Source organism: Bos indicus, chromosome 8 (genome assembly GCF_029378745.1).
Source record: "Bos indicus isolate NIAB-ARS_2022 breed Sahiwal x Tharparkar chromosome 8, NIAB-ARS_B.indTharparkar_mat_pri_1.0, whole genome shotgun sequence".
Taxonomy (NCBI): Eukaryota; Metazoa; Chordata; class Mammalia; order Artiodactyla; family Bovidae; genus Bos; species Bos indicus.
In genome coordinates, this window is record NC_091767.1 from 5606211 (window position 1) to 5633429 (window position 27219).

General features: G+C 36.8%; 2 protein-coding genes across 4 annotated transcripts in view; one reads left to right on the top strand and one right to left on the bottom strand.

Moving 5' to 3' along the window:
- Positions 1–281: 281 nt before the first annotated feature.
- Positions 282–27219, top strand: part of SAP30 (Sin3A associated protein 30) — an 84774-nt gene continuing 57836 nt past the window's right edge. Inside the window, exons 1-4 of one of the 3 annotated variants that reach the window (XR_011567984.1) lie at positions 282–1048; positions 2587–2712; positions 3231–3329; positions 22936–22998. Coding sequence is in view for 2 of the 3 variants with exons in the window: in XM_019965774.2 (XP_019821333.2) it covers positions 734–1048; positions 2587–2712; positions 3231–3329; positions 5352–5474 (663 nt within the window). In the remaining variant the exon portion in view is untranslated. Of the gene's footprint in view, positions 1049–2586; positions 2713–3230; positions 3330–5351; positions 5678–22935; positions 25231–27219 lie in introns of those variants that run through there. The other 2 variants (XM_070794366.1, XM_019965774.2) reach the window with 2 other exon arrangements.
- On the bottom strand, positions 22591–25466 carry SCRG1 (stimulator of chondrogenesis 1). Its single transcript, XM_019965775.2, has 2 exons — positions 25225–25466; positions 22591–22818 (listed from the first exon to the last, which is right to left on the bottom strand). Exons 1-2 carry the CDS (start codon positions 25464–25466, stop codon positions 22764–22766), a joined length of 297 nt encoding a protein of 98 aa, XP_019821334.2. The 3' UTR covers positions 22591–22763.

The following is a 27219-nucleotide window of genomic DNA, read 5'->3' on the forward strand; positions in this document are numbered from 1 at the left end:
CCTCCTCTCGCATCACCTCCCTTCCTACCCTCGCATGCCCTCCCCTCCTACCCCCGCCTCCCGCCTTTTGTGCTTCGCTTCAGGAGTTAAGTGACCTCTTCGTCTAAAGTGCCAGCTCTGCAAAATCCAGGAGCTGAACACAGCTCAACTTCCCGGGAGCTACCAGAGCCAGAAAACATCACAACCCCCACCTCCCAACCACACGCCCCTGTTTTCTCAATGTATTACCGAAAGAAAAAAAAAAAAAAAAATCCAGCTCCGCCTCCGCGCGATAAATGCTGGGATAAGTAGTTCCCCTAAACCATGAAGCTCGATGTCAGACTGGAGCTCAGGTTGGCTTCCCAAAAGAGAACTACAATTCCCGTGGTGCCCTGCGGGCAGAATGGAAGGGGCGGAACGGCAAGGGCGAAACGCGCTTGCGCAGATCGAGGGCCGAAGGGAGGTGGAGGTATCGAGGTCCAACTGCTGAAGAGTCTCCATGTGACAGTGAGCGGCGTCCCAGCTCCAGGCGACGCCAGATTCCAGTTCCCGATCCCACGCCCCGTCCACTGACCCTGTGCCTGCAGACAGCAGCAGGCCGGGGCCCCGTGGTCTTGTCTGGAGGACCCTGGCTCAGAGTTAATAGTCTCCGCCAAGCAGGTGCGAGGGACCGCCGAGACCCCCTGCATCTCCAGAGAGGCAGGCGGCGCGGAGAGCAAGGCTTCTGTCAGCGCGGCGCTGCGAGTGCGGGAACATGAACGGCTTCACTCCCGAGGACATGAGCCGCGGCGGGGACGCGGCCGCCGCTGTGGCCGCCGTGGTCGCCGCTGCTGCCGCCGCCGCGTCAGCCGGGAACGGGGCTGGGGCTGGCTCCGGGGCCGAGGTGCCGGGCGCAGGGGCAGTCTCGGCGGCGGGGCCGCCGGGAGCGGCAGGGCCGGGCCCCGGGCAGCTGTGCTGTCTGCGCGAGGACGGCGAGCGGTGCGGCCGGGCGGCGGGCAACGCCAGCTTCAGCAAAAGGATCCAGAAGAGCATCTCCCAGAAGAAGGTGAAGATCGAGTTGGATAAAAGCGTAAGTGACGGCGGTACGAATCTGCTCTGCCCGCCCCCCGGGGCGCTCGGGGAGAGGAGCAGACGCGTGTCGGTGAGGGTGCGGGAGCCCCAGACCTGGGTGCCTCGCGAGCCCGTTCCGGGGTCCCTAGTAGGAAGCAAACAACAAAGTGCTGCAACTCGGCCCGCCGTCCGCAGTAAACAGTCTCGCGCCCCCCGGACCCGCTCCCGCGCCCCCACCCCTTAGGGCCCCCACTCCTCCTCTGAGGGGGTCGGTGGTGAAACAAAGGGGGCGGCCGCGCCGAGAACCCAGAGTAGCTGTTCTGCAACCCACGGCTCCTTCTGGAACCGAGGCACCTTCTTTGTTTTGCTGCCCGAGCGGGTAGCTTCCCCGGTCCAGGAGTGGAGTTCAGCCAGGACCGGACGCTGCGGGCGACTAGGACCCTGTCTCGGGTCCCGCGGGTGCGGGGTGGGGGACCCCCGGCTGCGAGCCGCGCGGCCGTGTCATCATCTAGGGCAGCTGCTCAAGACTTGGGGAGCGGGCAGCCGCTGCGGGTTAGCAGCCCTCCGTTTGGCAGCCATCAGGGTTTCTTTCTTCGTCCTTTCGCAGGTCTGTTCCTCTGACCATCTAGGAGGTTTTTAGAAACGACCGTTTCCACTTTTCCGAGCCCTGGGGAACGGTAATAAATCACAAGATGTGAGAACCGTCACACGTCCTGCATCTTCTTAACTTGCACTTTAGCTCAAAGTTTAATGTGAAAGCCTGTTAGCTCACTCCTCAATTTTTTTTTTTAAGAAGTAACTGCTGATGTATAAAACCCAGTATTTCAGAGGCTGCCGTACAGCTCTCAGAACTATGTAATTAACGTTTTTGAGAACTTTATGTGGGATACTTTCTGCCTATTCAGTTAGTTCATCAGTTCTGTTCTTGAGAAACTTTCCAGGTATACTTGAATCATTTAACACTGTTCTGGTTGGAAAAACGTATTATACATAAATGCTTTTATTTAATACTCAGGAAAGTTCATAATTCAAATTTGAATTTAGTAAGGATGTGAAATCAATTATTTGTCAAAAGTGGATGGTTTTGTGTCTGGATTATAATTTGAGTATTAAGTTAGATTAGGAAGCATTCACTATGGTATTAATATTTTTAAATGCTCTTTTAAGTAAAGAAAATACTATCAAATAGCAAAATTGTGGCCAGCATCTTTTTTCCCTTGTTTAAAAAACCGGCAAAGCTGAACTAATCTAGTTCACCATCGCTGCAATTTGATGACAGAATCCAGAGCGTAGGAATTTCTCATTCTCTGCTTCTCTCCCTTCCATTACTGGCACTTCTCCCCACCCCACCCCCCAGTCCTCTTTAACAATATTGCTAGACATGATATGTTTTAACTGGGTTCAGGACTTAAGAGTAGCAAGAAACGTTCGTTGTCTTAATAATGGCCTGTTACTAATGTTTATATTTTTAATAATTCACCGTAACTATGTATTTTACTAATACATAGACACATTTTCCTGTAATCATAAGTTGTCTGTGAAACTTTTCTGTTTCAGGCAAGACATCTTTACATTTGTGATTATCATAAAAACTTAATTCAGAGTGTGCGAAACAGAAGAAAGAGAAAAGGGAGTGATGATGATGGAGGCGATTCGCCTGTTCAAGATATTGATACTCCGGAGGTAGGTGAAAGCTTTGTAAGTTAAATGTAAAACTTCTGAAAGTTTTATTTAAAAAATACAAACAAATTCTAAAAATACTTGAAGCATTTGAAAACTCTAAAAATGAAAGCAAAATTAAATATAGCCAGTTAACATGCAGTTATGCAGTTTGACTTGTTATGGCTTCAATTGATAAATTTTTTTTTACTTTTTAAAAAATTTACTTATTTTTTAATTGAAGGATAATTACAGAATTTTGTTGTTTCCTGTCAAACTTCAACATGAATCAGCCATAGGTGTACATATGTCCCCTTCCTCTTGAACCTCCCTACTCAATTGACAACTCTTATAGTCCCCAGTCTTTAATAATCATCCTCAAAATATTGAAGCATTTAATGCATTTTTAGTTTTATTATTTAAAAGCCTTTTAAAATAGTGGAATTAAATTTTCACTGTGTTGAAGTTGAAATGTTTTTTATAGCAAATATTAGTCATTAGCAAATGATATGAACTAACTCATATACATTAATTTTTTCTAGGTTGATTTATATCAATTACAGGTGAATACACTTAGGAGATACAAAAGACACTTCAAACTTCCAACCAGACCGGGACTTAATAAAGCACAGCTTGTTGAGGTATATATAAGTTTTAAACTATTTAACCTTTAATACAAAAAAAGTCATTAAATGCTAATGATGTTAATTTAGTATATATAACAATACATTTTAGTTAGAAAAATCAAAGTTAATAAAATCTATTGTGGAAGAATCTAGTTGTCTAGAAATGTTTGTCTACCACTTAGGAAAGTCCTTTATATAATGATTAGTCAGTAGATTATATGCAGTTTTCTAAGCATCTTCTAATACTGATTTTCAGAAATAGTAAGTAAAAGGTTTTTTTTATTCTCTCTCTAGAAACCTGTTTCTTTTAAAATTTTATTTTACTCAGTAAACACTTATTGAGCACCTAATTGAGGCATAATAATAAATTAATAAGCTTTGATGTCTTTGTTAGAATTTTCTTGAAGTTTTTGTTGGAATAGATTTTACAGATAAACCTCTGAACAGTATTCCTGTAACTTGCTGATTTAACTATTTCAGAACTTGTTCTTGTTGATGTTAGTTTGTTTTACGTGAAGCATCCCTGTTTTTATGACTAGAAAACGCAAAGACTTTGATCCAAGCTTTTACTTATAGGTTCTTGAATATAGGACTTGCAGTCCTTCAGTGAATTTTGAAAAGTTGAGTGCTTGTCTTCTCAGGAAATAATAGAGCCAAGAAATGTGTGTGTCATATTAAGATATCTATAGATCTATATGTTTATACTCCTATCATGTTTAAAATAAAAATGCTTAACCTACTTGACAGACTATAAATAAATATGTAAATCAGTTTTCTTATATTCTTCAGCTTGAATTTAGAGAACTAACATTTTATAAAATGTCCATATTGAATAACATAGGTGAATAGAAGGTACACTTCTTTAGCAGAATGCTTTTTAACATTAAAGCTTTAGCCAGAATTTCTTCTTTCCTTCTTGTTTAGACAACAACAATCTAATTTTTCTTTAAATTTGATTTAAAAGGTCAAGTCCTTTTCAAGTTGTATAGTACATTAATATAACATAAACATATTTCCTGCCATGATAAATTATTAATATGTTGATATATAAACAGATACATAGTGAAAGTGCTTTTATTTTGGGACAAATGACAACCTAAGAACTGGTTATTTTAAATGTTATATTTAAATGTACATTTTTTTAAATGCAGAAATCAAACCTGATGTTTTTGATAATCTGATCTTCTTTTAAAGATCTGTTTTCTTATTTAGAAATGAGAAATCCAAATAGTATGAGTGTTATAACTTAGTCAGAAATGCAGATATTTATAAACAATTCCAGAGTTGAGTGACCAGCCTCCGTAAGTCTCTTACCTTTTTCTTTAAGAAGTTTTATCTTCTAGAATCTAAATACGCATTTCAGTGCCCCGGTTTAGTCTAATATACTTCTACTGGTAGTTGCAGTGCATGTGTTACACTAGCAGAATGAAAAGGCAAGAAGGCAGGTAAACATTCTTCAGTGGACATCCTTTCCCTTCTCATTTCTCATCCATAATTTTTATACAGAAAAAATTTCAGGGAATCTTAACAAAGAATATTTCCAATGAATGAATGAATGTTAAGTCGTAGCAAACATATTTGTAAGATAATTCTTGGTTTGTTTCTATTGTACCAAAACTTTTCTGACTTAATGGTGGTTCTTTTTCCATAAGAAAAACCATAAACCATTATATGATGCATGTGGACTCTTAACATTCTGTTTTATTTCATTGATATTTGAAGTTTACAAGTAAAAGTATTTAATTCTTGATCTATGTCTCAGCTATAAAATTTAAAAGAAAGTGCAGTGCACATTCTGATTAATATATACTTAATTGAGCGGGCTAAGGGGTCTTTTGAAATTACACTATCTCTTGTTCATAACGTCTTATTCTTATATGCCTTTTGTCCTGTTGGTGTTTTGTTAAATACAATTTATTTTTGAAAGGAAATAGCTCTTACCACACATTTTCTTTTGATGACAGTGTTTTTTTTTACCTAGTTTTTAAAATCTATTAATATCTATAATTTAATTTCCTCAATTTTGTTTCTTTATAGATAGTTGGTTGCCACTTTAGGTCTATTCCAGTGAATGAAAAAGACACCTTAACATATTTCATCTACTCAGTGAAGAATGACAAGAACAAGTCAGATCTCAAGGTTGACAGTAGTGTTCACTAGGAGAGATGGAATTAAAACTTGGATGTTCAGATGTTAAGACTGCTTACTGCTTTTTCACGTGTAGAAATGTTCCTTCTGTATTTTTTCTACAGAGGATTTTCTCTGGTTTTATTTTCTTTGTTTTGACTCTAATTAGTTGGAAGCTCATGTACAATGAGCTTTCCTAGATTAAAAAATATTTTAAATAAAGGTTATTACTATTATAGTTGCTTCAGTGTATTTATTTTGTGGAACTTGATTTTTATTTTAAACTGACTTTTAGGGACCAGTATTAATTGAAGTTTAAATTTGAAGATCACTTTATTATCTTTTTTCCCTTTTTTTAGTTCTGAGAAACTAACAAAAGTAATAGATGTCGTCCATTTGCTCTCTCTGGGGCAATCTGATTTGGAATTAAGGATATCCTAAATAGTATTATTTTTTAAGTGCTTTTTAGTACTAACAAGTTCGAAATAGCAGGAAGAACAAATAGTTTGATGCCTACTTCCTTCCAAAGAAGAGTTAATGTGTCAGCAAAGGTAAATGCAGTGCTGAAAGTTGAAATCTGAATGTAGAATTAAATAGTTTGTCATTTCTTTAAATTTTGTTTTAGTGAAAAAGTATTTACATGGCACAGATATACAAAGAACCTCTGAACTGCCCCTTAATTTTCAGTCATGTTCTGTACTGTTTACAATGCAAATTAAAACTAATAAGTTGGAGAGATCGAGAATTTATCAAGATCTTTAAATTTTGGTCATACATAGCTCTGACTTGATTTCTGTTTTATTTAGTTTTATATTTCATTCTCTGTTAGTTTTCTCTTAAATATTTTTACCTCTTCTTTTCATGAGATTGTAGTATTTAGCCAAAGGCTTACAGTTACAAATCAAATTTATAGCTTGTGACATCAGAACAAAACATGTAGTGCAGATTTTAGGATGCAAATGCACGAGCCCATTAATGCAGCTCAGGATATCTCAAAGTCAACATTTGGTCCTGATGATTCTTTATTGTGGGAGGCTGTCCTGTGTGTTTTAAAAGGTTTGGTGGCGTCACTGGAGTCCACATACTAATGCAGTAGAGCTCTAAAGGTAATAACTGAAAATATCCCTAGACATTGTCAAATGGCTCTGGGGGGACAAAATCACCCCTGCTTGGGAACCACTATGTGGATAAGTTTAAAGAACATCTTAGCTCCACAGAAGGTGAGTCTGTGTATTTCTAAGTGTTCTGTGTGTACTGACAGCTAGAAAATGTGGTGAACAGTAACACCATACTGGTGTTTAGGCCATGTAAAGATTTACTTGCAATTTTATTGATGAGCCAGAGGCTGTAATAATTAGTATATAGAAACCACTTGTTTCTAGTACTCCAGAAATCTCCACGAGAAGTTTTTTCTTAGCTGTATGAAGATGAACCAACCACACAGCTACAAAATGTGGTGGTTTGTTTGAAAAAAGTATTACTTCTATGTTGTATATTTTTGCCTAAATCTATAAAAATTTTCTTTTTCAGTAGAAACTTGACTGTAGGCTTAAATTTTATGAAATAAGCTTGAAATTTTGATCATATATAGCTCTGACTTGATTTCTGTTTTACCTTCTTTTATATTTTATTCTCTGTCAGTTTTCTCTTAAATATTTTTACCTCTTCTGATGAAAAAAGCTTGAAGCTATTTGTTGACATTAAAATCCATGTTTATGAATATAACCTTTGCCTCTCAATCTTAATTTCATACAATTACTTGCATAAAATGTAGTTGTATAAGAAAGTGAAATAATGAGAGTTGAGTGTTGATTTATCCAATGACATTAAATTTTGTTAGAGCAATTTAAAACATGAAAAACAGAACTTAAGAGCCTCCCCCTCAAAGACAAGAGACTCAAGAAGCTGCAAAGTAAAACTTTTACATAGAAATTTTAATTCTCACTGAGTTTTTAAAATCATGAGTTCTATGGAAATCTTTGTTGTACTTATCTGTATCTGAACAAGAAAAATTAAATGGAAACTCATATCTCTGAAAGGATACGGATTACGTTAAATGTTAGAACATCAGGAAAAGAATCAAAATTTGACTGCTGTTGGGGTAGAATGTGTGGCAGGAGCTCAAGAAATTGTTTGGTAACTACCCTTCATGGAATTATTTAGGTAAAGGCTAAAAATTAATGTCTGAAATGTATTTCTTTAAGAAAGTAAGCTCTATTATTTCTAAATAAAGTTTTTTTTTAGTTGAAATGTACATGATATACAATTAATCACTTTATACAGTTTGGTAGTATTTAGTTTATTCACATCTTCAAGGGTCACAGCCTTGTGATGAAGGGACTTGTGTAACTTAATGAAGCTATAAGCCATTCCATGTAGGATCACCCAAGATAGATGGGTCATAGCAGAGAGTTCTGACAAAATGCTGCTCCTTGGAAGGAAAGGTATGTCAAACCTAGACAGCATATTAAAAAGCAAAGACATCATTTTGCTGACAAAGATCAGTATAGTCAAAGCTATGGTTTTTCCAGTAGCCATATATGCATGTGAAAGTTGAACTATAAAGAAGGCTGAGTGCTGAAGAATTGGTTCTTTTGAATTGTGGTGTTGGAGAAGACTCTTGAGAGTCTGTTGGACTGCAAGCAGATCAAACCAGTCAATCCTCAAGGAAATCAACCCTGGATAGTCATTGGAAGGACTGATGCTGAAGCTCTAATATTTTGGCCACCTGATGCAAAGAATGAACTCATTGGAAAGACCCCTATGCTGGAACAGATTGAAGGCCAAAGGAGAAGAGGGCGGCAGAGGATGAGATGGTTCAATAATATCACCAACTCTATGGACATGAATTTGAGCAAACTCCAGGAGATAGTGAAGGACAGGGAAGCCTGGTGTGCTGCAGTCCATGGAGTTGCAGAGTGGGATGTGATTTAGCAACTGAAAATATCAACAAAGTGTATTTACAACGTTGTGCAACCACCAGCTCTAATTTAAAATGTTTTCATCACCCCATAGAAACACCCACAAGTAATTACTCCCAATTCCACCTCTTCCCATCCCCTGATAACCTTTAATCTTTTTGTATCTATGGATTTGCCTGTTATGGTATATCATGTAAAAGGAATCATATAACACATGTCCTTTTGTGTGGATTTTTCTTTTACTTAAGATGTTTTCAAGGTTTATCCAAAATGCAGCATATATTAGTACTTTGCTCCTTTTTATGGCTGAATGACATTCCAATGTGTGTGTGTATGTGTGTGTGACAATTTGTTTTTCCAGTCATCCATTAATGAACATTTAGACATTTTGATTTCCACCTTTGGCTATTACGACTAATGCTACTATAAACACTTGTGTACAAGTTTCTGCGTGGGCTTGTCTTTATTTCTCTTGGGTATATGTCTAGGAGTGGAGTTGCCTAGTCACATGGTAATGCTGTAACATTTTGAGGAACCTCCAAACTTTTCCATAGTGGCTGTATTAACAACTATTTCTCGAAATTGCTAATGCCTGTATTTCCTCTTTTTTTTTTTTTAATTAAAGCTGTCCTAATGGGTATTAGGGAGAAGGCAATGGCACCCCACTCCAGTACTGTTGCCCGGAAAATCCCATGAACGGAGGAGCCTGGTGGGCTGCAGTCCATGGGGTCGCTAAGAGTCAGACATGACTGAGCAACTTCACTTTCACTTTCCACTTTCATGCATTGGAGAAGGAAATGGCAACCCACTCCAGTGTTCTTGCCTGGAGAATCCCAGGGACGGGGGAGCCTGGTGGGCTGCCATCTATGGGGTCGAACAGAGTCGGACATGACTGAAGCGACTTAGCAGCAGCAGCAGCAATGGGTGTTAAGTGATAGCATTGTGGTTTTGATTTGTATTTTTTTCAATTCCTTTATTCATTTTTAAATTGGGTTGTTTGTTTTTGTTGTTCAGTTGTAGGAATTCTTTATTCTAGGTATTAACTCTATATGTGATACATGATTTACAAATATTTTCTCCCATTCTGTAGATTGCCTTTTCACATTTTTGATAATGTTCTTTGATGCAAAAAAGTTTTAAATTTTTATTTAGTATAATTAATTTTTTTTCTTTTGTTTTCTCATACTTTTGGTGTCAAGCCTAAGAATCTATTGCCAAATCCAAGGTTGTAAAGATAAGCCCCTATTTTTTTTCTAGGAATTTTATAATTTTGGCTCTTAAATGTAGGTTGTTGACCCATTTTGAGTCAATTTATGTATATATGGAGTGAGGTAGAGTTCCAGCTTCATTGTTTTGAATGAGGTTATCCAGTTTTGCAGCACTGTTGGTTGAAGAGACTGTTCTTCTCCACTGAATGGTCTTGGCACCCTTGTCGAAACTCAATTTGCGTAGATATTTGGGTTTATTTCTATATTTTCAATTCTGTTTTAGGCTGTATTTCTATTAGGCCAGTACTATTTTTTTTTTTTTTTTTGACTATTGTAACTGTGTAGTAAGTTTTGAAATCAGGAAATGTGAGTCCTCTAATTTTTTTTTTCACTACATTCAGTCACAAGTCTTGTCTGACTCTTTGCAGCCCCACAAACTGCAGCCAGGCTCCTCTGTCTTTCACTGTCTCCTGGAGTCTGCTCAAACTCATGTCCATTGAGTCAGTGATACCATCCAACCATCTCAACCTCTGTCATCCCCTTCTCCTCTTGCCCTCAATCTTTCCCAGCATCAGGGTCTTTTCCAATGAGTTGGCTCTTTGCATCAGGTGGCCAAAGCATTGGAGCATCAGCTTCACCATCAGTCTTTCCAATGAATATTCAGGGTTTATTTCCTTTTTGGATTGACTGGTTTGATCTCCTTGAAGTCTAACAGATTCTCAAGGGTCTTCTCCAGCACCACAGTTCAAAAGGATCAATTCTTTATGGTCCAACTCTCACATGAGTACATGACTGCTGGAAAAACTATAGCTTGGACTATACAGACCTTTGTCAGCAAAGTGATGTGTCTGCTTTTTAATATGCTGTCTACGTTTGTCATAGCTTTTCTTCCAAGGAGCAAGAATCTTTTGATTTCATGGCTGCGGTCATCATCTGCAGTGATTTTGGAGCCCAAGAAAATAAAATCTGACACAGTTTGCACTTTTCCCCGTCTATTTGCCATGAAGTGATGGGACTGGATGCCATGATCTTAGTTTTTTGAATGTTGAGTTTTAAGCCAGCTTTTTCACTCTCCTCTTTCGCCTTCATCAAGAGGCTCTTTCCTCTTTGCTTTCTGCCATTAGAGTAGTATGATCTGCATATCCGAGGTTGTTGGTATTTTTCCCGGTAGACTTGATTCCAGCTTGTGATTCATCCAGCCCAGTATTTCACAGAATGTTCTCTAAATGGCAGTTAAATAAGGTGACTATATACAGCATTGATGTACTCCTTTCCCAGTTTTGAACCAGTCTGTTGTTCGATGTCTCGTTCTGTTTCCTCTTGTCCTGCATACAGGTTTCTCAGGAGACAGGTAAGGTGGTTTGGTATTCCTATCTCTTTAAGAATGTTCCAGTTTGTTGTGATCCACACAATCAAAGGCTTTAGTGTAGTCAATGAAGCAGAAGTAGATGTTTTTCTGGAATTCTCTTGCTTTTTCTATGATCCAATAGATGTTGGCAGTTTGATCTCTGGTTCTGCTGCCTTTTCTAAATCCAACTCGTACTTCTGGAAGTTCTCAGTTCACGTACTGTTGAAACCTAGCTTAAAGTATTTTGAGAATTACTTTGCAAACTTGTGAAATGAGCACAATTTGTGTGGAAGTTTGAACATTCTTTGGCATTGCCTTTTTTTGGCAATGAAATGAAAGCTGACATTTTCCAGTCTTGTGCTCACTGCTAAGTTTTCCAAATATGCTGGGATATTGAGTACAGCACTTTCATAGCATCCTCTTTTAGGATTTGAGATAGCTCAGCTGGATTCCATCACCTCCACTAGGTTTGTTTGTAGTAATGCTTCCTAAGGCCCACTTGACTTCACACTCCAGGATGTCTGGCTCTAGGTGAATGACCACACCATCATGGTTATGTGGGTCATTAAGATCTTTTTTGTATAGTTCTTCTGTGTATTCTTGCCACCTCTTCTTAATATCTTCTGCTTCTGTTAGATCCTTGCTGTATCTGTCCTTTATTGTGCCCATCTTTGCATGAGACATTTCCTTGGTATCTCCAATTTTCTTGAAGAGATATCTAGTCTTTCCCATCCTGTGGTTTTCCTCTATTTCTTTGCATTGTTCACTTAAGAAGGCTTTCTTATCTCTCCTTGCTATTCTCCAGAACTCTGCATTCAGTTGGGTATATCTCTCCCTTTCTCCTTTGCCTTTCACTTCTCTTCCTTTCTCAGCTATTTGTAAGGCCTCCTCAGACAATCACTTGGCATTCTTGCATTTCTTTTTCTTGGGGAAGGTTTTGGTCACTGCCTCCTGTACAGTGTTAAGAACCTCTGTCCATAGTCCTTCAGGCACTCTGTCTGTCAGATCTGATCTTTTGAATCTATTCATCACCTCTGTTGTATAATTATAAGAGATTTGATTTACGTTATACCTGAATAGTCTAGTGGTTTTCCCTTCCTTCAGTTTAAATCTGAATTTTTCAATAAGAAGTTCATGATCTGAGCCACAGTCTGCTGCAGGTCTTATTTTAGCTGACTGTATAGAGGGCCTCCATCTTCAGCTGCAAAGAATATAATCAATTTGACTTTGGTATTGACCATTTGTTAATATCCATGTGTAGAGTCTTCTCTTGTGTTGTTGGAAGAGAGTGTTTGCTATGACCAGAGCATTTTGGCAAAATACTGTTCGCCTTTGCCCTCCATTTTGTACTCCAAGGCTAAACGTGCCTGTTACTCTAGGTATTTCTTGACTTCCTACTATTGCATTCCAATCCTCTCTAATGAAAAGGACATCTTTTTTTTGGTGTTAGTTCTAGAAGGTTTTATAGGCCTTTATAGAACCATTCGACTTCAGCTTCTTTGGCATTAGTGGTTGGGGCATAGACTTGGATTACTCTGATGTTGAATGATTTGCCTGGAAATGAACCGAGATCATTGTGTCGTTTTTGAGATTTCACCCAAAGTAGTGAATTTCGGACTCTTGTTGACTATGATAGCTACTCCATTTCTTTCATGCGCACAGTAGTAGATATAATGGTCATCTGAATTGAATTTGTCCATTCCCATTCATTTTTAGTACACCAATTCCTAGTCCAGTTTACCTTGATTCATGGACCTAACATTCTTGGTTCCTATGCAGTATTGATCTTTACAACATCAGACTTTACTTTCAGCATCAGGCACATCCACAATGGACTATAGTTTCCACTTTGGCCCAGCCTCTTCATTCTTTCTGGAGCTCTTTCTCTGCTCTTTCCCAGTAGCATATTGGACACCTACTGACCTCAGTGACTCATCTTCTGGTGTCGCATCTTTTTGGCTATTCATACTGCTCAAGGGTTTCTCAAGGCAAGACTATTGAAGTGGTTTGCCATTCCCTTCTCCAGTTTTTTCAATATGGTTTAGGATACTTGGAGACCCTTGCAGTTACATATGAATTAGAAGACTAGTTTTTCTATTTCTGCCCCCCCCAAAAAGACCATAGACTTTTGATGAGGATTGTACTGTCTCTGTAGATCACTTGATAATTGCCATCTTAAAAATTTTAAGTATTTCAATCCATGAATACGGAATGTCTTTCCATTAATTTTCAGTTTAGTTCAGTCACTCAGTCTTGTCCGATTCCTTGTGACCCCATGAATCGCAGCACGCCAGGCCTCCCTGCCCATCACCAACTCCCGGAGTTTACCCAAACTCATGTCCATCGAGTTGGTGATGCCATCCAGCCATCTCATCCTCTGTCGTCCCCTTCTCCTCCTGCCCAAAATCCCTCCCAGCATCAGGGTCTTTTCCAGTGAGTCAACTCTTCATATGAGGTGGCCAAAGTATTGGAGTTTCAACTTCAACATCAGTCCTTCCAATGAACACCCAGGACTGATCTCCTTTAGAATGGACTGGTTGGATCTCCTTGCAGTCCAAGGGACTCACAAGAGTCTTCTCCAACACCACAGTTCAAAAGCATCAATTCTTCAGCACTCAGCTTTCTTCACAGTCCAACTCTCATATTCATACATGACCACTGGAAAAACCATAGCCTTGACTAGACGGACCTTTGTTGGCAAAGTAATATCTCTGCTTTTTAACATGCTGTCTAGGTTTGTCATAGCTTTTCTTCTCAGGAGCAAGCATCTTTTAATTTCATGGCTGCAGTCACCATCTGCAGTGATTTTGGAGCCCCAAAAAATAAAGTCTGACACTGTTTCCACTGTTTCCCCATCTATTTAGGTCTTCTTTAATTTTGTTCTGTAATGTTTTCTAGTTTCCAGTGGGCAAGTCTTTTACCCCCTTGGTTAAATTTATTCATGATATTTTATTCTTTTGATGAAATTATAAGTGGAAATGTTTTCTCAATATCTTATTTTGCATTATTCATTACTTGTGTATAGAAAACTGATAGTGTGTGTTGACCCTGCAATTGTCCTGAATTCATTTATGAGCTCTAGTAGTATTTTAGTGGATTTTATGAGATTTTCTATGTACAAAATCATGTTATCTTTAAGTAGAGATAATTTTACTTCTTTTTAATTTGATGCCTGTTATTTATTTTTCTTGCAAAATTGCTCTGGCTAGGATTTATAGTACAATATTGAATAGGAATGATGAAAGTAGGCATCTGTGTCTTGTTCTTTTCCTTATGAAGACAGTTTTCAGTCTTTTACCAATGAGTATAATGTTAATTGTGGGTATACCATAAATGTTCTTTGTTTTATAAGGAAAGTTTCCTTCTATTCTTAGTTTCCTGTTTTTATCATGAAAGGGTATTGAATTCTGACAAATGGTTTCTTCTATATATATTGAAGTAATCATGTACTTTCTTCCTTTGTTTTATTAATGTAATGTATTGCATTGAATTATTTTCTTTTGTTGAATCACCCTATCATTTCTGGGGGAAATATCACTTGGTATATAATACTTATATTATGTTGTTGTGTTTGGTTTGTCACCATTTTGTTCAAGACTTTTTGCATCTGTATTCATAAGGGATATGAATATAGATATCATAGGTTTGTAGTTTCTTCTACTGTTTTTATCTCACTTTACTATTAGGATAATGCTAGCCTCATAGAATGTGTTAGAAAATGTTGCCTCTTCTGTTTTTTGGAAAAAATTAAATATGATTGACATTAATTGATCTTTAAAAGTTTGACTGAATTCACTAGGACCATCTGGTCCAGGACATTTCTTTGATGGAAAATTTTTTATTATTGATAGAACCCCTTTACTTATTATAAGGTAGATGGGGTTTTCTCTTTGTTCTTGAGTCAGCTTTGGTAATTTTGTGTTTCTAGGAATTTGTCCATTTCATCTAGATTAGACAATTTGTTATCATACATTTGTTCTTACTGTTCACTTACACTACTTTTACTTTCTGTAAGGTTGCTAATAATGCCCTTGCTTCCTCCCCCCACCCCACCCCGCCACCCCGTGCTGAGGCAAAGAAGATTTCTAAGGAAATTCTGAGGGAAAGAAGGAGATTTCTCAGTGAAAGAAGATTGCTGAGGGAATTTTGAAGGAAATAAGCAGATTTCTGAGGGAAAGAAGGAAATAATGAGGGAATTCTAAAGAAAAGGAGATTTCTGAGGAAATTGTGCAGGAAAGAAGATTTCTGAGGGACTGAAGGAGATTTCTCAAGGAAAAAAAGGGTTCAAAGGTAAAACATGACAGAACCTAGGACGTTCTGAGGTAAAATCTGACAAGCTTAGGATGTTTTGAGTAAAATCTGACAAACGTAGGACATTCTGAGATAAAATCTGACAGAAACTAGAGTCTGCTGAGGTAAAATCTGACAGAAACTTGATGCTTCTGAGGTAAAATCAGATAGAACCCAAAGAGTACTGAGGAAAATCTGACAGAACCTATAGAGTTTTGTGGTAGAATAAGATAGAACCTAGAGGTTGGATCATCGAAAAAACAAGAGTTCCAGAAAAACATCTATTTCTGATTTATTGACTATGACCAGGCCTTTGACTGTGTGGATCACAATAAACTATGGAAAATTCTAAAAGAGATGGGAATATCAGACCACCTGACCTGCCTCTTGAGAAATCTGTATGCAGGTCAGGAAGCAACAGTTAGAACTGGACATGGAACAACAGACTGGTTCTAAATTGGGAAAGGAGTAGTCAAGGCTGTATAATGTCACCCTGCTTATTTAACTTATATGCAGAGTACATCATGAGAAATGCTAGGCTGGACAAAGCACAAGCTGGAATCATAATTGCCGGGAGAAATATCAATAACCTCAGATATCCAGATGATACCACCCTTATGGCAGAGATCGAAGAACTACTAAAGAGCCTCTTGATGAAAGTGAAAGAGGAGAGTGAAAAAGTTGGCTTAAAACTCCACATTCAGAAAACTAGGATCATGGCATCTGGTCCCATCACTTTGTGGCAAATAGATGGGGAAACAGTGGAAACAGTGGCAGACTTTATTTTTGGGAGCTCCCAAATGACTGCACATGGTGACTGCAGCCATGAAATTAAAAGACGCTTGTTCCTTGGAAGAAAAGTTATGACCAACCTGCTGCTGCTGCTGCTAAGTCGCTTCAGTCATGTCCGACTCTGTGCGACCCCATAGACGGCAGCCCACTAGGCTCCTCTGTCCCTGGGATTCTCCAGGCAAGAACACTGGAGTGGGCATGACCAACCTAGACAGCATATTAAAAAGCAGAGACATTACTTTGCCAACAAAGGTCTGTCTAGTCAAAGCTATGATGTTTCTAGTAGTCATGTATTGATGTGAGAGTTGGACTGCCAAAGAATTGATGCTTTTGAACTGTGGTGTTGGAGAAGACTCTTGAGAGTCCCTTGGACTGCAAGGAGATCCAACTAGTCCATCCGAAAATATATCAGTCCTGAATATTCATAGGAAGTACTGATGCTGAAACTGAAACTCCAGTACTTTAGCCACCTAATGTGAAGAACTGACTCATTTGAAAAGACCCTGATGCTGGGAAAGATTGAAGGCAGGAGGAAAAGGGGATTATAGAGGATGAGATGGTTTGATGGCATCACCTACTCAATGAACATGAGTTTGAGTAAACTCTGGGAGTTGGTGATGGGCAGGGAAACCTGGCATGCTACAGTCCATGGGGTCACAAAGAGTCAGACACAACTGAGTGATTGAACTGAACTGAAAGGTTTCTGACATAAAATCTGATGGTTCTGATGTAAAATCTGACAGAACCTAAAGGGTTCTGAGGTAAAATCTGACAGAACCTAGAGGGTTCTGAGGTAAAATCTGACAGAACCTAGAGGGTTCTGAAGTAAACTGTGACAGAACCTAGAGGGATATGAGGTAAACTCTAACAGAACCTAGGACATTCTGAGGTAAACTGACAGAACCGAAAGGGTTCTCAGGTAAAAATCTGACATAACCTAGAATGTTCTGAGGTAAAATCTGACAAGCCTAGGACGTTTTGAGTAAAATCCAATAGAACTTAGGACATTCTCAGGTAATACCTGACAGAAACTAGAAGATTCTGAGGTAAAATCTGACAGAACCTTAGGGTTCTCAGGTAATATGTGACAGAACCTAGGACATTCTGAAGTAAGTCTTACAGAAGCTTGAGGATTCTGAGGTATAATCTGACAGAACCTAGGACGTTCTGAGTTAAAATCTGCCAGAAACTAGAAGGTTCCGTGCTAAAATCTGACAGAAACCATATGGTTCTAGGTAAAATCTATCAGAAGCCACAGGGTTCTGAGGTAAAATGTAACAGATACTGGAGGGTTCTTAGGTAAATTTTGACAGAAACTAGAGGGTTCTGAGGTAAAATCTGACAGATCCTAGAGTGTTCTGAGGTAAAATCTGACAGAAAGTAGAGGGTTCTGAGGCAAATCATGAGAGAACATACTATACTCTGAGGTGAATTCTGTCCCATGTGAGAGGGGTGTGAGGTAATATATAACAAAACCAGAGGGTTGTGAGGTAAAATCTGACAGAATCTAGAGACTTCTGAACTCAATCTGATAGAAGGTTTCTCAAAAACCTGACACAAACTACTGCTTCTAAGGTAAATATCTATGAGAAATTAAGAGGTTCTGAGTTAAAATGACCTAAATAAGGAGGTCATGAGGGATTTTTGTATGATTTCTGAGGGTAAGGAGATTTCTGAGGCTTTTTTTGTGGGAATGGAGGTTATTTCTGTGGGGTTTCTATGTGAAAGTGGGAGATTTCTTAAGTTATTCTGAAGAAAAGACAGCGATACCTGAGAGAAAGTAGGAAATACCTGAGAGAAAGTTAGATATTTCTCAGGGAAAGGTGTTTTCTCAGGGAATTTTGCAGAAAATTCTGTATATTTCTGAGATAATTCTGAGATTAAGGAACAGATTTCTGAGGGAATTCTCAGAGATAGACATTTCTTCAGGAATTCTGTGGGAAAGCAGGAGATTTCTGAGGGAAAGAAGGAGATTTCTGATGGAAATAAGATTTCTTTGGGGAATTCTGAGGGAAAGAAGATTCCTGAGATAATTCTGAAGTTAAAAAAAATCTGATTTCTGAGGGAATTCTTAGACAAAGAAGATTTCTGATGGAATCTGAAGGCAAGGAAAAGATTTTGAAGATTCCTGAGAGAAGGAATTTGAGAAGGGTTTCTGAGAGAAGGTGGGTGAGTGGAATTGTGCTTGAAAGAGAGTATGAGAGAGCTCTGAGAAAATGACGTTGAGAGGAAATTCTCAGAAAATGAAATTTAGAGGGTATTCTGTAAGAAGTGTAATGCCCCTGCTTTTATTTGTAATTTTAGTTATATGTGCTTTCTCTCTCCTTTTTTTCAGTAGTGTTGCTAGGATTTATCAATTTTGTTTATTTTTTATTTGAGGTTGTTGATTATTGTTTTTACATTTTCTATTTCATTTATATCTGCTCTAATTTTTTTATTTTCTTTCTTCCACTGGTTTTAGATTAAGTGTGCTCTTCTTTTTCTAGTGTTAAAGTGCAAAATTCAGTTGATTTGAGATCTTTCTTCTTTATTAATATATATGTTTGCAGCTATAAATTTCCCACTGAGGTCCTCTTTTGCTATGTTTTGGTATGTTTTACTTTTATTTTCATTCATGCTTAAATTATTTTCTAATTTTCCTATCTTTTTCTTCTTTGACTCACTGTTGTTAAGGATGCATTTGTTGATTTCCACGTATTTGTTGATTTTCCTGTTTTTCTTCTGTTATTGATTTCTAGCTTCATCCCATTATGGTTCGAGAAGATAGTTTGTATGATTTCAATTTTTTTAATTTACAGAAAAATGTTTTATGTGCTAACATAAAGATGCTTCAGTCTATCCTGAAGAATCTTCCATGTGCACTTGAGTAGAATGTATATTCTGTTATCATTGGGTGAAGTGTTTTGTATATGTCTGTTAGGTTTAGTTGGTTTAGAGTATTGTTCAAATCCCCTATTTCCTTTTTAATTTTCTGTCTAGATGTCTTTCCATTATTTAAAGTAAGGAATTGAGGTCTCCAACTACTATTGTAGAACTGTCTTTTTCTCCTTTAACTTCTGTTAGTTTCCTTCATATATTTTCTGGCTCTGTTGTTTGATGTGTATATATTTATAATTTTTAAATCTTATTGTAGCTTGATCCTTTGTTTACAAAATGTCTCTTGTACAATTTTTTTAACTTAAAATCTATATTGTTTGATATTAGTATGGCCAGACCAGCTGTCTTTACTGCTGTTTACATGGATTTGCATAGCTATGATAGCAAAATTTAGATTATGATCTAGGCAAGTGATAGTGGTTCAAAAATAAATTTTTGTCATGTTATTGCTTATTCATTTATCTGACGTTAGTTTAAAAGTGTCAAGAAATGTCTTATATATGTATATGTATTTTTTCAAGTGTGTGTACTATTTACTATAGAATTCATTTTTTTGAGATCATAAAATTGCTTATATTTATCTGTAGCTAAAGGCTGATACTCTAAACTTTACTGTATGTGTCATGTCCCAGTTACATTTATAGTCTACATAGTCAACTATCGTCCTCAAATCATAATCATAGTAGTTGCTGCTGGATTATCGTGTGTTTACGTGCATGTGTATCATGTTTGTGTGCATGTGTGTTGTATGTACATCCCCTTTAATGTATAAAGTGGACATCAAGTCAGTTTTATATCCATAATACCCAACAGACTTATATTTTGACTTCTAAGACTCTAGAAACATAGATCACATATACTTTTTTCATTTAAAATTTACTATAGGTCTTTATTTGTAAAATTCTGAGAGTATATTGGCTACATGTGTGCCATGCATCGCTTTCCAGTTATACCACTGTACAAAAATGAGAACATTTTGGTGATATCATTTTATAGAAGTAAATTGAGGGAGCTAATTCAATGTCAATTTACTATACTTTCAAAATATCAGATTCTTTTTAATTCTTTGAGAAAAAAATTTAGGTATAGGCTGTTAATGCAATATGATTTAGAAATATATGAATTTGATAATTTTTTTCCTTTTGTGAAAATTATTTTAAAGCCCATAGTGTTTACTGACAGATTATTTACATTTTAGAAGCACCTGCCATAATACTTTGCTAAAACAATTTATTATTAAAATAATTCCTGTGTATCTATGAGCAATTATAAGGAAGTTAAAGTTGCAGAATAAACTGTGAATGTTCTTACCTGTCCTTCTCTCCCTTTGAGAATTGTTGCTCATTGTTTTATTTCTCCATGTTGCTTCCAATCTTTAATAATCCTCTAGGATTAGTACTTAATCCCAGCAAACAAAAAAAGCAAAGCGTCCCTATCATTATAATGAGGAAAAGAAAAATTTCATCAAGAAGAGATGAGATATTAGTAAGTATTACCAACAACCATCAACTTTATGCTCAGCACCATGGAATTTATAGTAAGAACAAAAATATAGAAAGTCAAAGATAAATTGTCATTGTTATTCAGTAAGCATTTAGCATATATAAACTATATGAAATGTACAGTCTTGTTTGTCTCATACAAGTAAGTTTGCTTTCCTGAAAAGGAAATAGATTAAATGATGCTATTAAGTAAAGCAGAGGTTAAGACTTGAGTTCTGAAGGAAGACTGGCCATATTCAAAACCTGGCTCTACTGCTCTGATAATGTAATTCTGGATAAACCACTTAATCTCTAAGCCTTGCCATTTTTGTCCACAGAGTAGGGATGATGATAGTAGTACATACCTCATTCAGTTGAAAGATGGTGTTAGTACATTTTCAATAAAAGGTTAGTCATCTTGTAGCTAAAAGCTATTGAAAAAAATATCTATTCATTAAATAATTGGATGAAATATTTGCTTTTAAAAACATGTTGACCAAGTTAGAAACTGTTGCATAAGTTGTGTGAACATTCATGTTTTTACATTTATTTGCTAATTTATAAGAAACAATGTGTGCTTTGTTTTTTATTATAAAATATTACAATGTGTGCTTTTTTTCATTACAAAAACAATATAATGCATTTGTTTCTAAAAGAATGTAATATAATTGGATATTACAAGTTATTTCCAGAAAGGAAAGAATATGATGAAAATCATCATAATTATCTATAAAATTCCATGTATTAAATATTCAGCCTTTTTTCAAATACTGTTTCTCTCATCAGGGTTTGATTGCAGCATTAACGGGATACTTAATAAAATGCCATTGCTGAATTGCTTTTTTTGTCTTCCTTAGAGAGTCTATACTGAGTAGAAAATGTAACAGATGTACTGATAATTTTCTTTGTTTACCTATTCTATGCACTGTTCCAGTAAGGATGTAAGATTTCTGTTAATGAGTTAGTTTGACTTTAATACTTCACTTCAGTGAAGGAGAAAAAGCTCAATCAAATCATATGCTATGTTGATTAAAGAATAAACTTTAGTTTTTTAAACAATTCCACTTCATGTGTTTTTGCAGAGGTCATACTATTTGAAAACATGTTCTGACTTATGCTTTTGTAACTTTTAAGAGAAACTGAATTCTGACTACCTCAAAATTATTTTGTTCAGCCCAGTAACACCTATTGAACACTGAATAAATACCAGATACTGTTCTGGATGTGGTCTTCAGAAACAGATCAGGGACCCCAAAGGATGTATTTCAATGAAATAATGTCACTTTAATACACAAAATGGTTATCTCCTAGTTTTACTACAAGTGTTATGCTTCTCAAATGTTTCCCCACAGCAATACTTTATAAAGCATCCTAGACTTCTTCTTTGGAGCAGCAGGCTTCACATTTATAAATATTTGTTATGATTACTGTTTTGGTAGAATACAAGTTCCAAGAGGAGAAGCCCATCTTATTCATTACTACATTCCCAAATTGTTAACACGCCCAAATAACTGGCACTGAGCAAGTATTTAATACATTTTTATAACATGAAGGACTTTCCGAAATTACTTCTGCTGGCCACCAGTCAGTGAACACTCCTAAGGTATGGAGCATAGTCCAATACTGCCTCTAACAACCAGAAAATATCTTTGAAAGAATCTGTTTTATTTACCTTTAAAATTTGTGTGACTTTTTAATTCTCATCCAACATCCATTTCTTTTAATATATGTTTTGTTATTACCCCCAAAAAAGGACATGTCAGGGGTATGCTGCATAGTTTTAAGGATACAGCTATGTGAGTATTTTGGAGCTGGAGCTCTATTCAAAGTCTGTCTTGATTTTTTAGCAAATATCTTAAACTTGAGTTAGCATCTGAAAGATTGATTTAAGAATATTTATCTTGACAATTTTGTTGTTTTTAAAAGAGCAAAATGCAAATACACTTAAAGTATTTGGCATGCATAATATTTATTCATATATTGGCTCCCTTTTCCCCTCTTACTATTATTAGAAAATTTCTAGTTTCCCTTCCAAGAACCTCAGTTTATCTCTGGTTCTTTCCATTAAGTGTACATGGTCAATAACTGTTAATGAAGAAGTGAAAGTATTCTTCATCTTTGATCCACAGTTATGGCTCTGCATCTAGAAAACAGAATTCTTTTATCAAGCATATTAAATACCTTATAGATGAAAATTTTCTAGTGAAAAATTTTAAACAATGTCCACAGAGAAAAATTAAATTGAATTTTTATTACTACTTATTTAACACAAGTTTGCTTAGACAAGTAAGAATTTATAGAATCTGTGCTTTATTGCACTGCACAGAAACCAGAAATACAGTTACACTATTATAGCGCTGTTTGCGGGGAATTATGGGCGGTTTGTCTGGAATACATGAAGATGTTCAGTGATTGTTGCAAGGAATCACGAAAGAGATCTTTGGTCCAAAGAAGACATCTCTGAAAAAGAGTAGAACATGAATTAAATCCAGCTGGAAATTAAGATACATGTTAGTCTTTGCTGGGCTAAAAATGGACAGTGATTTCCAGGATTTCAGACATAACTGTTCTTTTTAGGTGAACAAAGTACAATGAGAATGAGTGGGAAGACTTGCCACAGGAGCAACAAAGATTAAGAAGGTAATCAATTCTTCTACTTTTCCCCATTTGTCATTGACATGATGCTATCGTTTATTGATAAAGAAAAGCAAAGACTGGGTGACTTGGAAACATTACAATCATACCAAAAAATTCATTTCTCTGTTATGGGTGGGAATGGGCATAATGTTTAAGTCTACTGATAAGAAACAGAAGTTTAAAATTTTCTAGGGAAGCAAATAAATACATTTCTAGGTTTTATAGGGAAAGGTGAAATGTTGAGCTACTCAACTTTACTCTTGTTGGAAAAATCACTTAAGGTGATAATGTGATGCTGCCTTCTGTACTAATGTTACGTGTAATCAAAATATGATCCACAGGACTTGGAATTATTAAGGTGGGAAAATACGGATAAACTAATTAGGAAAATGAGGGCTGTTTGTAATAAAATGCCACTCCATTTGAAAAAATGCATGGAATAATATCAAATTATATGTATGTGCAAGGTAGTATTATGATTATGGCTCAGTAGAAATATACTTAGCATACAGTGTACAACATGATAACCATAACTAACACTGTGTGTGATATATTTGAAAGTTTCTGAGATAATATATCCTAAAGTTATCACAAGGAAAAACAATTTTTTGACCATGTGAGGTGATTTGTGTTAACTGCACTTATTATTGTAATCATTTCATAATACAGTTGACCCTTGAACAATACAGCAATAAGGGGTACTGACTTTCTGTGCAACCAAAAATCTGTGAATAACTTTACAGTCAGTCCTCCATACCTGTAGTTCAACATCTGAGAATTCAGCCAATCATAGATGATATAGTGCTATAGTATGTATTTAGTGAAAGAAATTTGCAGGTAAGTGTACCCATGCAGTTCAAATATGTGTTGTTCAAGGGTCAACTGTCTATTTCTTTCAACTCATTGTGCTGTACACCTTAAATGTGAACAGTGCTATATTTAACTATATCTCAGTGCAACTGAAAAAAAAAAGATGCAAAATTTGTGTTTACAGGTTAAAAAAAAAAAAAGAAATGTACTTACCTATTTGTTGCTAATCCAACAGCAGTAACCCAAAATCAGATAGAAACTACTTTCATATATTCATACTTCTATTTCATCCACTAACAATGGATGATCACAAAATTATATCATAAAATAACTACAAGTACATTTCAGTAAATCAGTTTCAAGTCTTATAAGAAAATTTTAAGTATGATATTTTAATATTAGATGGCATTTCATTTATGTAGGAAAAGTTAGGTCATTTTATGGACCTAACTCAGTTAGGACCTAACCTAACTCAGTTAACTTGAGTTCTTGATATCATTCTTTAATCAAGTGATTCTGACATTTTATGATGAATCAGAATTACTCAAAGGGTTTAAATCATAATTGCTTTGCTTCCTCTCCATTGTTTCTGATCCAGCTGGTTTGGTCTGGGGTCCAAGTTTGAATTACATTTTTAACAAGAACTCAGCTAATACTGGAGCTGCTGCCCTGGGAACAACACCTAAGAACCAACTGGTTTGGTAGGAAAATTACCTGGTCCAAATCAGGAGTCCTGGGTTCTAGTGTCAGAGCTGATATTAGCTAGTTATGTGGTTGGTGCTGGTCATTTTACCTCTCTGCACCTTTCCCTGATAAAGCGGTTTTATCTGTCCTTTCTGTCTCACAGATTTCTTAGAAAAATGAAAAACAATGATGACATATGTTGAAAGTAATTTGGAAAAACTAATTTCAAATGAAATAGGCAAGATCACAGTATTTGAGATTCCCCAATAACCAGGAAAAGATTACATTAAAATCAAGAGCTAAAAATCTTTATTGATTTATCTACCTTTGTATTATACTTAAAATACATCTACTTTCCAAGTTGGTAGAAACTTCAGTTAATTTCTCGTTAACTCATATATAGAACTAGAAAGTTTTTCTCTCACTATTAACCAAACTTTTCCATCCTGTTACTTGATGTGTTCACTGGGATCTTTTATCCAAAACCTTTTAATAGACTGAAGTGTTCTTAATTTGTCTTTCATTTAGCTTAACTAAAATCTGCCAAACTCTGTCTCTTAAATGAAAACATTCAGTTGAGTACATAATGTTGATCATCCTAAAAAATAGCTGAGATCTGAATAGGATTTTATTGAAAAGGGTGACAAGTTTCAGCAAACTCCTTGTGAAGGTGTCTTAAGAAAGTTGTTATGCATGCATTTTACAACCATACGTTTTGTGACTGCATTTCCTTACTTTGGGCAGCAGAGCAGTTCGCTGAAGTTGCAGTAACAGACCATCTCACATCCCTTCCCATCCCAGAAGTGATCCTGGACATTGACATCAATCTTTGTCAGGTCAGCTACTCCTTCTGGAAGGCTGTGACAGTTGCGATCTTTTAGTATTTTTCTGTAGCAGGAGAGGCGGTTTGCAGGCATGGCTTGGACTCCTAGCAGCAAAGTTAGTCCAACGGCGAGAGCAAGTACTGTAAATTTCATTTTGGCTCTTGGCTCTGAGATAAAAGAAAATCCAAAATGTGTCAGTGTTTGTTTGTTTCGTAGGTTTTTTAAAAGGATGGAGTTCATCGGAACATAAAATTCTGCAGCGTCCTCATTAACTCTTAAATTGAAAGAGTAGGAATTGATTTTTTTTCTACTTTATTTCAATGTCTTTCTCAAAGTTTTATGACTATCTACAATAAAAATCACTTATTATATTTCTCTAAACTGACATTCCTGAGCTCTACAAAGAAATATTGAATAAGAGTTGTGTGAGGGAGGGAGAAGGAGAAAGTGGGAAGAGCCACTTGCATTTTCAAGTACTCAAGTTCATTAAAAAAATTTTTTTTTGTTGAGCTGTAATTTTCATACCATACAATTCACCTGCTTTACTTGCACAATTCAATGATTTTTGGAATATTTACAGACTTGTGTAACTATCATCACAGGCATGGATGTTCTTGTTGTTTTTTATTTTTGACCATGAGGCATACGAAATCTTAGTTCCTTGACCAGGGATTGAACCCACGCCCCTTGAGTCTTACCTGCTGGACCGCCAGGGAAGTCCCCCAAATTCACTTTTTTACCAGTATATTCAGTAGGGGAAAACTGCTTTTAAGATGATAAAACTGAAGTAAATTTCTAAAGCAGATATCATTGTTGTGTACAGTGATTCTTGACTTTGCATATCCTAACAACATTGTCAAATAACCCGGACCCCACCCTGACAGAAACAAAAAGCCCACTCATCCTGACACTGACAGATTATATTCTATAGATATATTTACAGTTAAGTTTTTAAAAGTTTCGGACTTATTTAGGGGACTGATTTTTTTCTGCATAATTTTTGTAATTTGTGAACACTTCTCCCACATGGGTTACATCTGAGCCTCAGTTGAAAGCAGAGGCTTGAATTCCCCATAAGAGACCTTTAGCCTGTTTTTAGACACCTACCGTGATGGGGAACTCAATTGTTGACTAAATCCACATATTCCACTGATATAGTTCTAATGTTTCCCTTCCTGGAAAATATTTTTCTGTGGCTTCCACCCATCGGTTCTAATTTGAACTCTTGTGGTCATACCAAGCAAGTTTAAATTCCTCTTTTAGGAGATAATACTTCAAATATAGTATTTGTATGGAATATTCCAAAAGAAGGCAGAGTGCCAAAGAATTGATGCCTTTGAACTGTGGTGCTGGAGAAGACTCCTAAAAATCCCCTGGACAGCAAGGTGATCAAACCAGTCACTTTTAAGCGAAATCAACCCTGAATATTCATTGGAAGGACCAATGCTGAAGCTGAAGCTCCAGTATTTTGGTCATCTGATGTGAACAGATGACTCATTGGAAAAGACTCTGATGCTGGGAAAGACTGAAGGCAAAAGGAGAAGGAGGCAACAGAGGATGAGATGTTTGGATGGCATCACCAATGCAATGGACATGAACTTAAGCAAACTTTAGGAGATGGTGAGGGACAGGGAGGCCTGGTGTGCTGCACTCCATGGGGTCTCACAGAGTCAGGACTGGGCGACTGAACAACAACATGGAATGTTCATGATCTATTGAATTTGGCTTCTCTGGCCTCCATATTAAACGAGAAGAGAGTAGAGGCGTTTGCAGTAAAGGAAGACTAGCAAGATAGTGGGAGCCAGAATCAGACACCACAGTCATTCAGATTTCATCTTGTAGGCAGGTGCTGAAGTATCTGAAATGTTTAGTAGAGTTCACCACGGAGCCCATCTGGCCTTGGTGA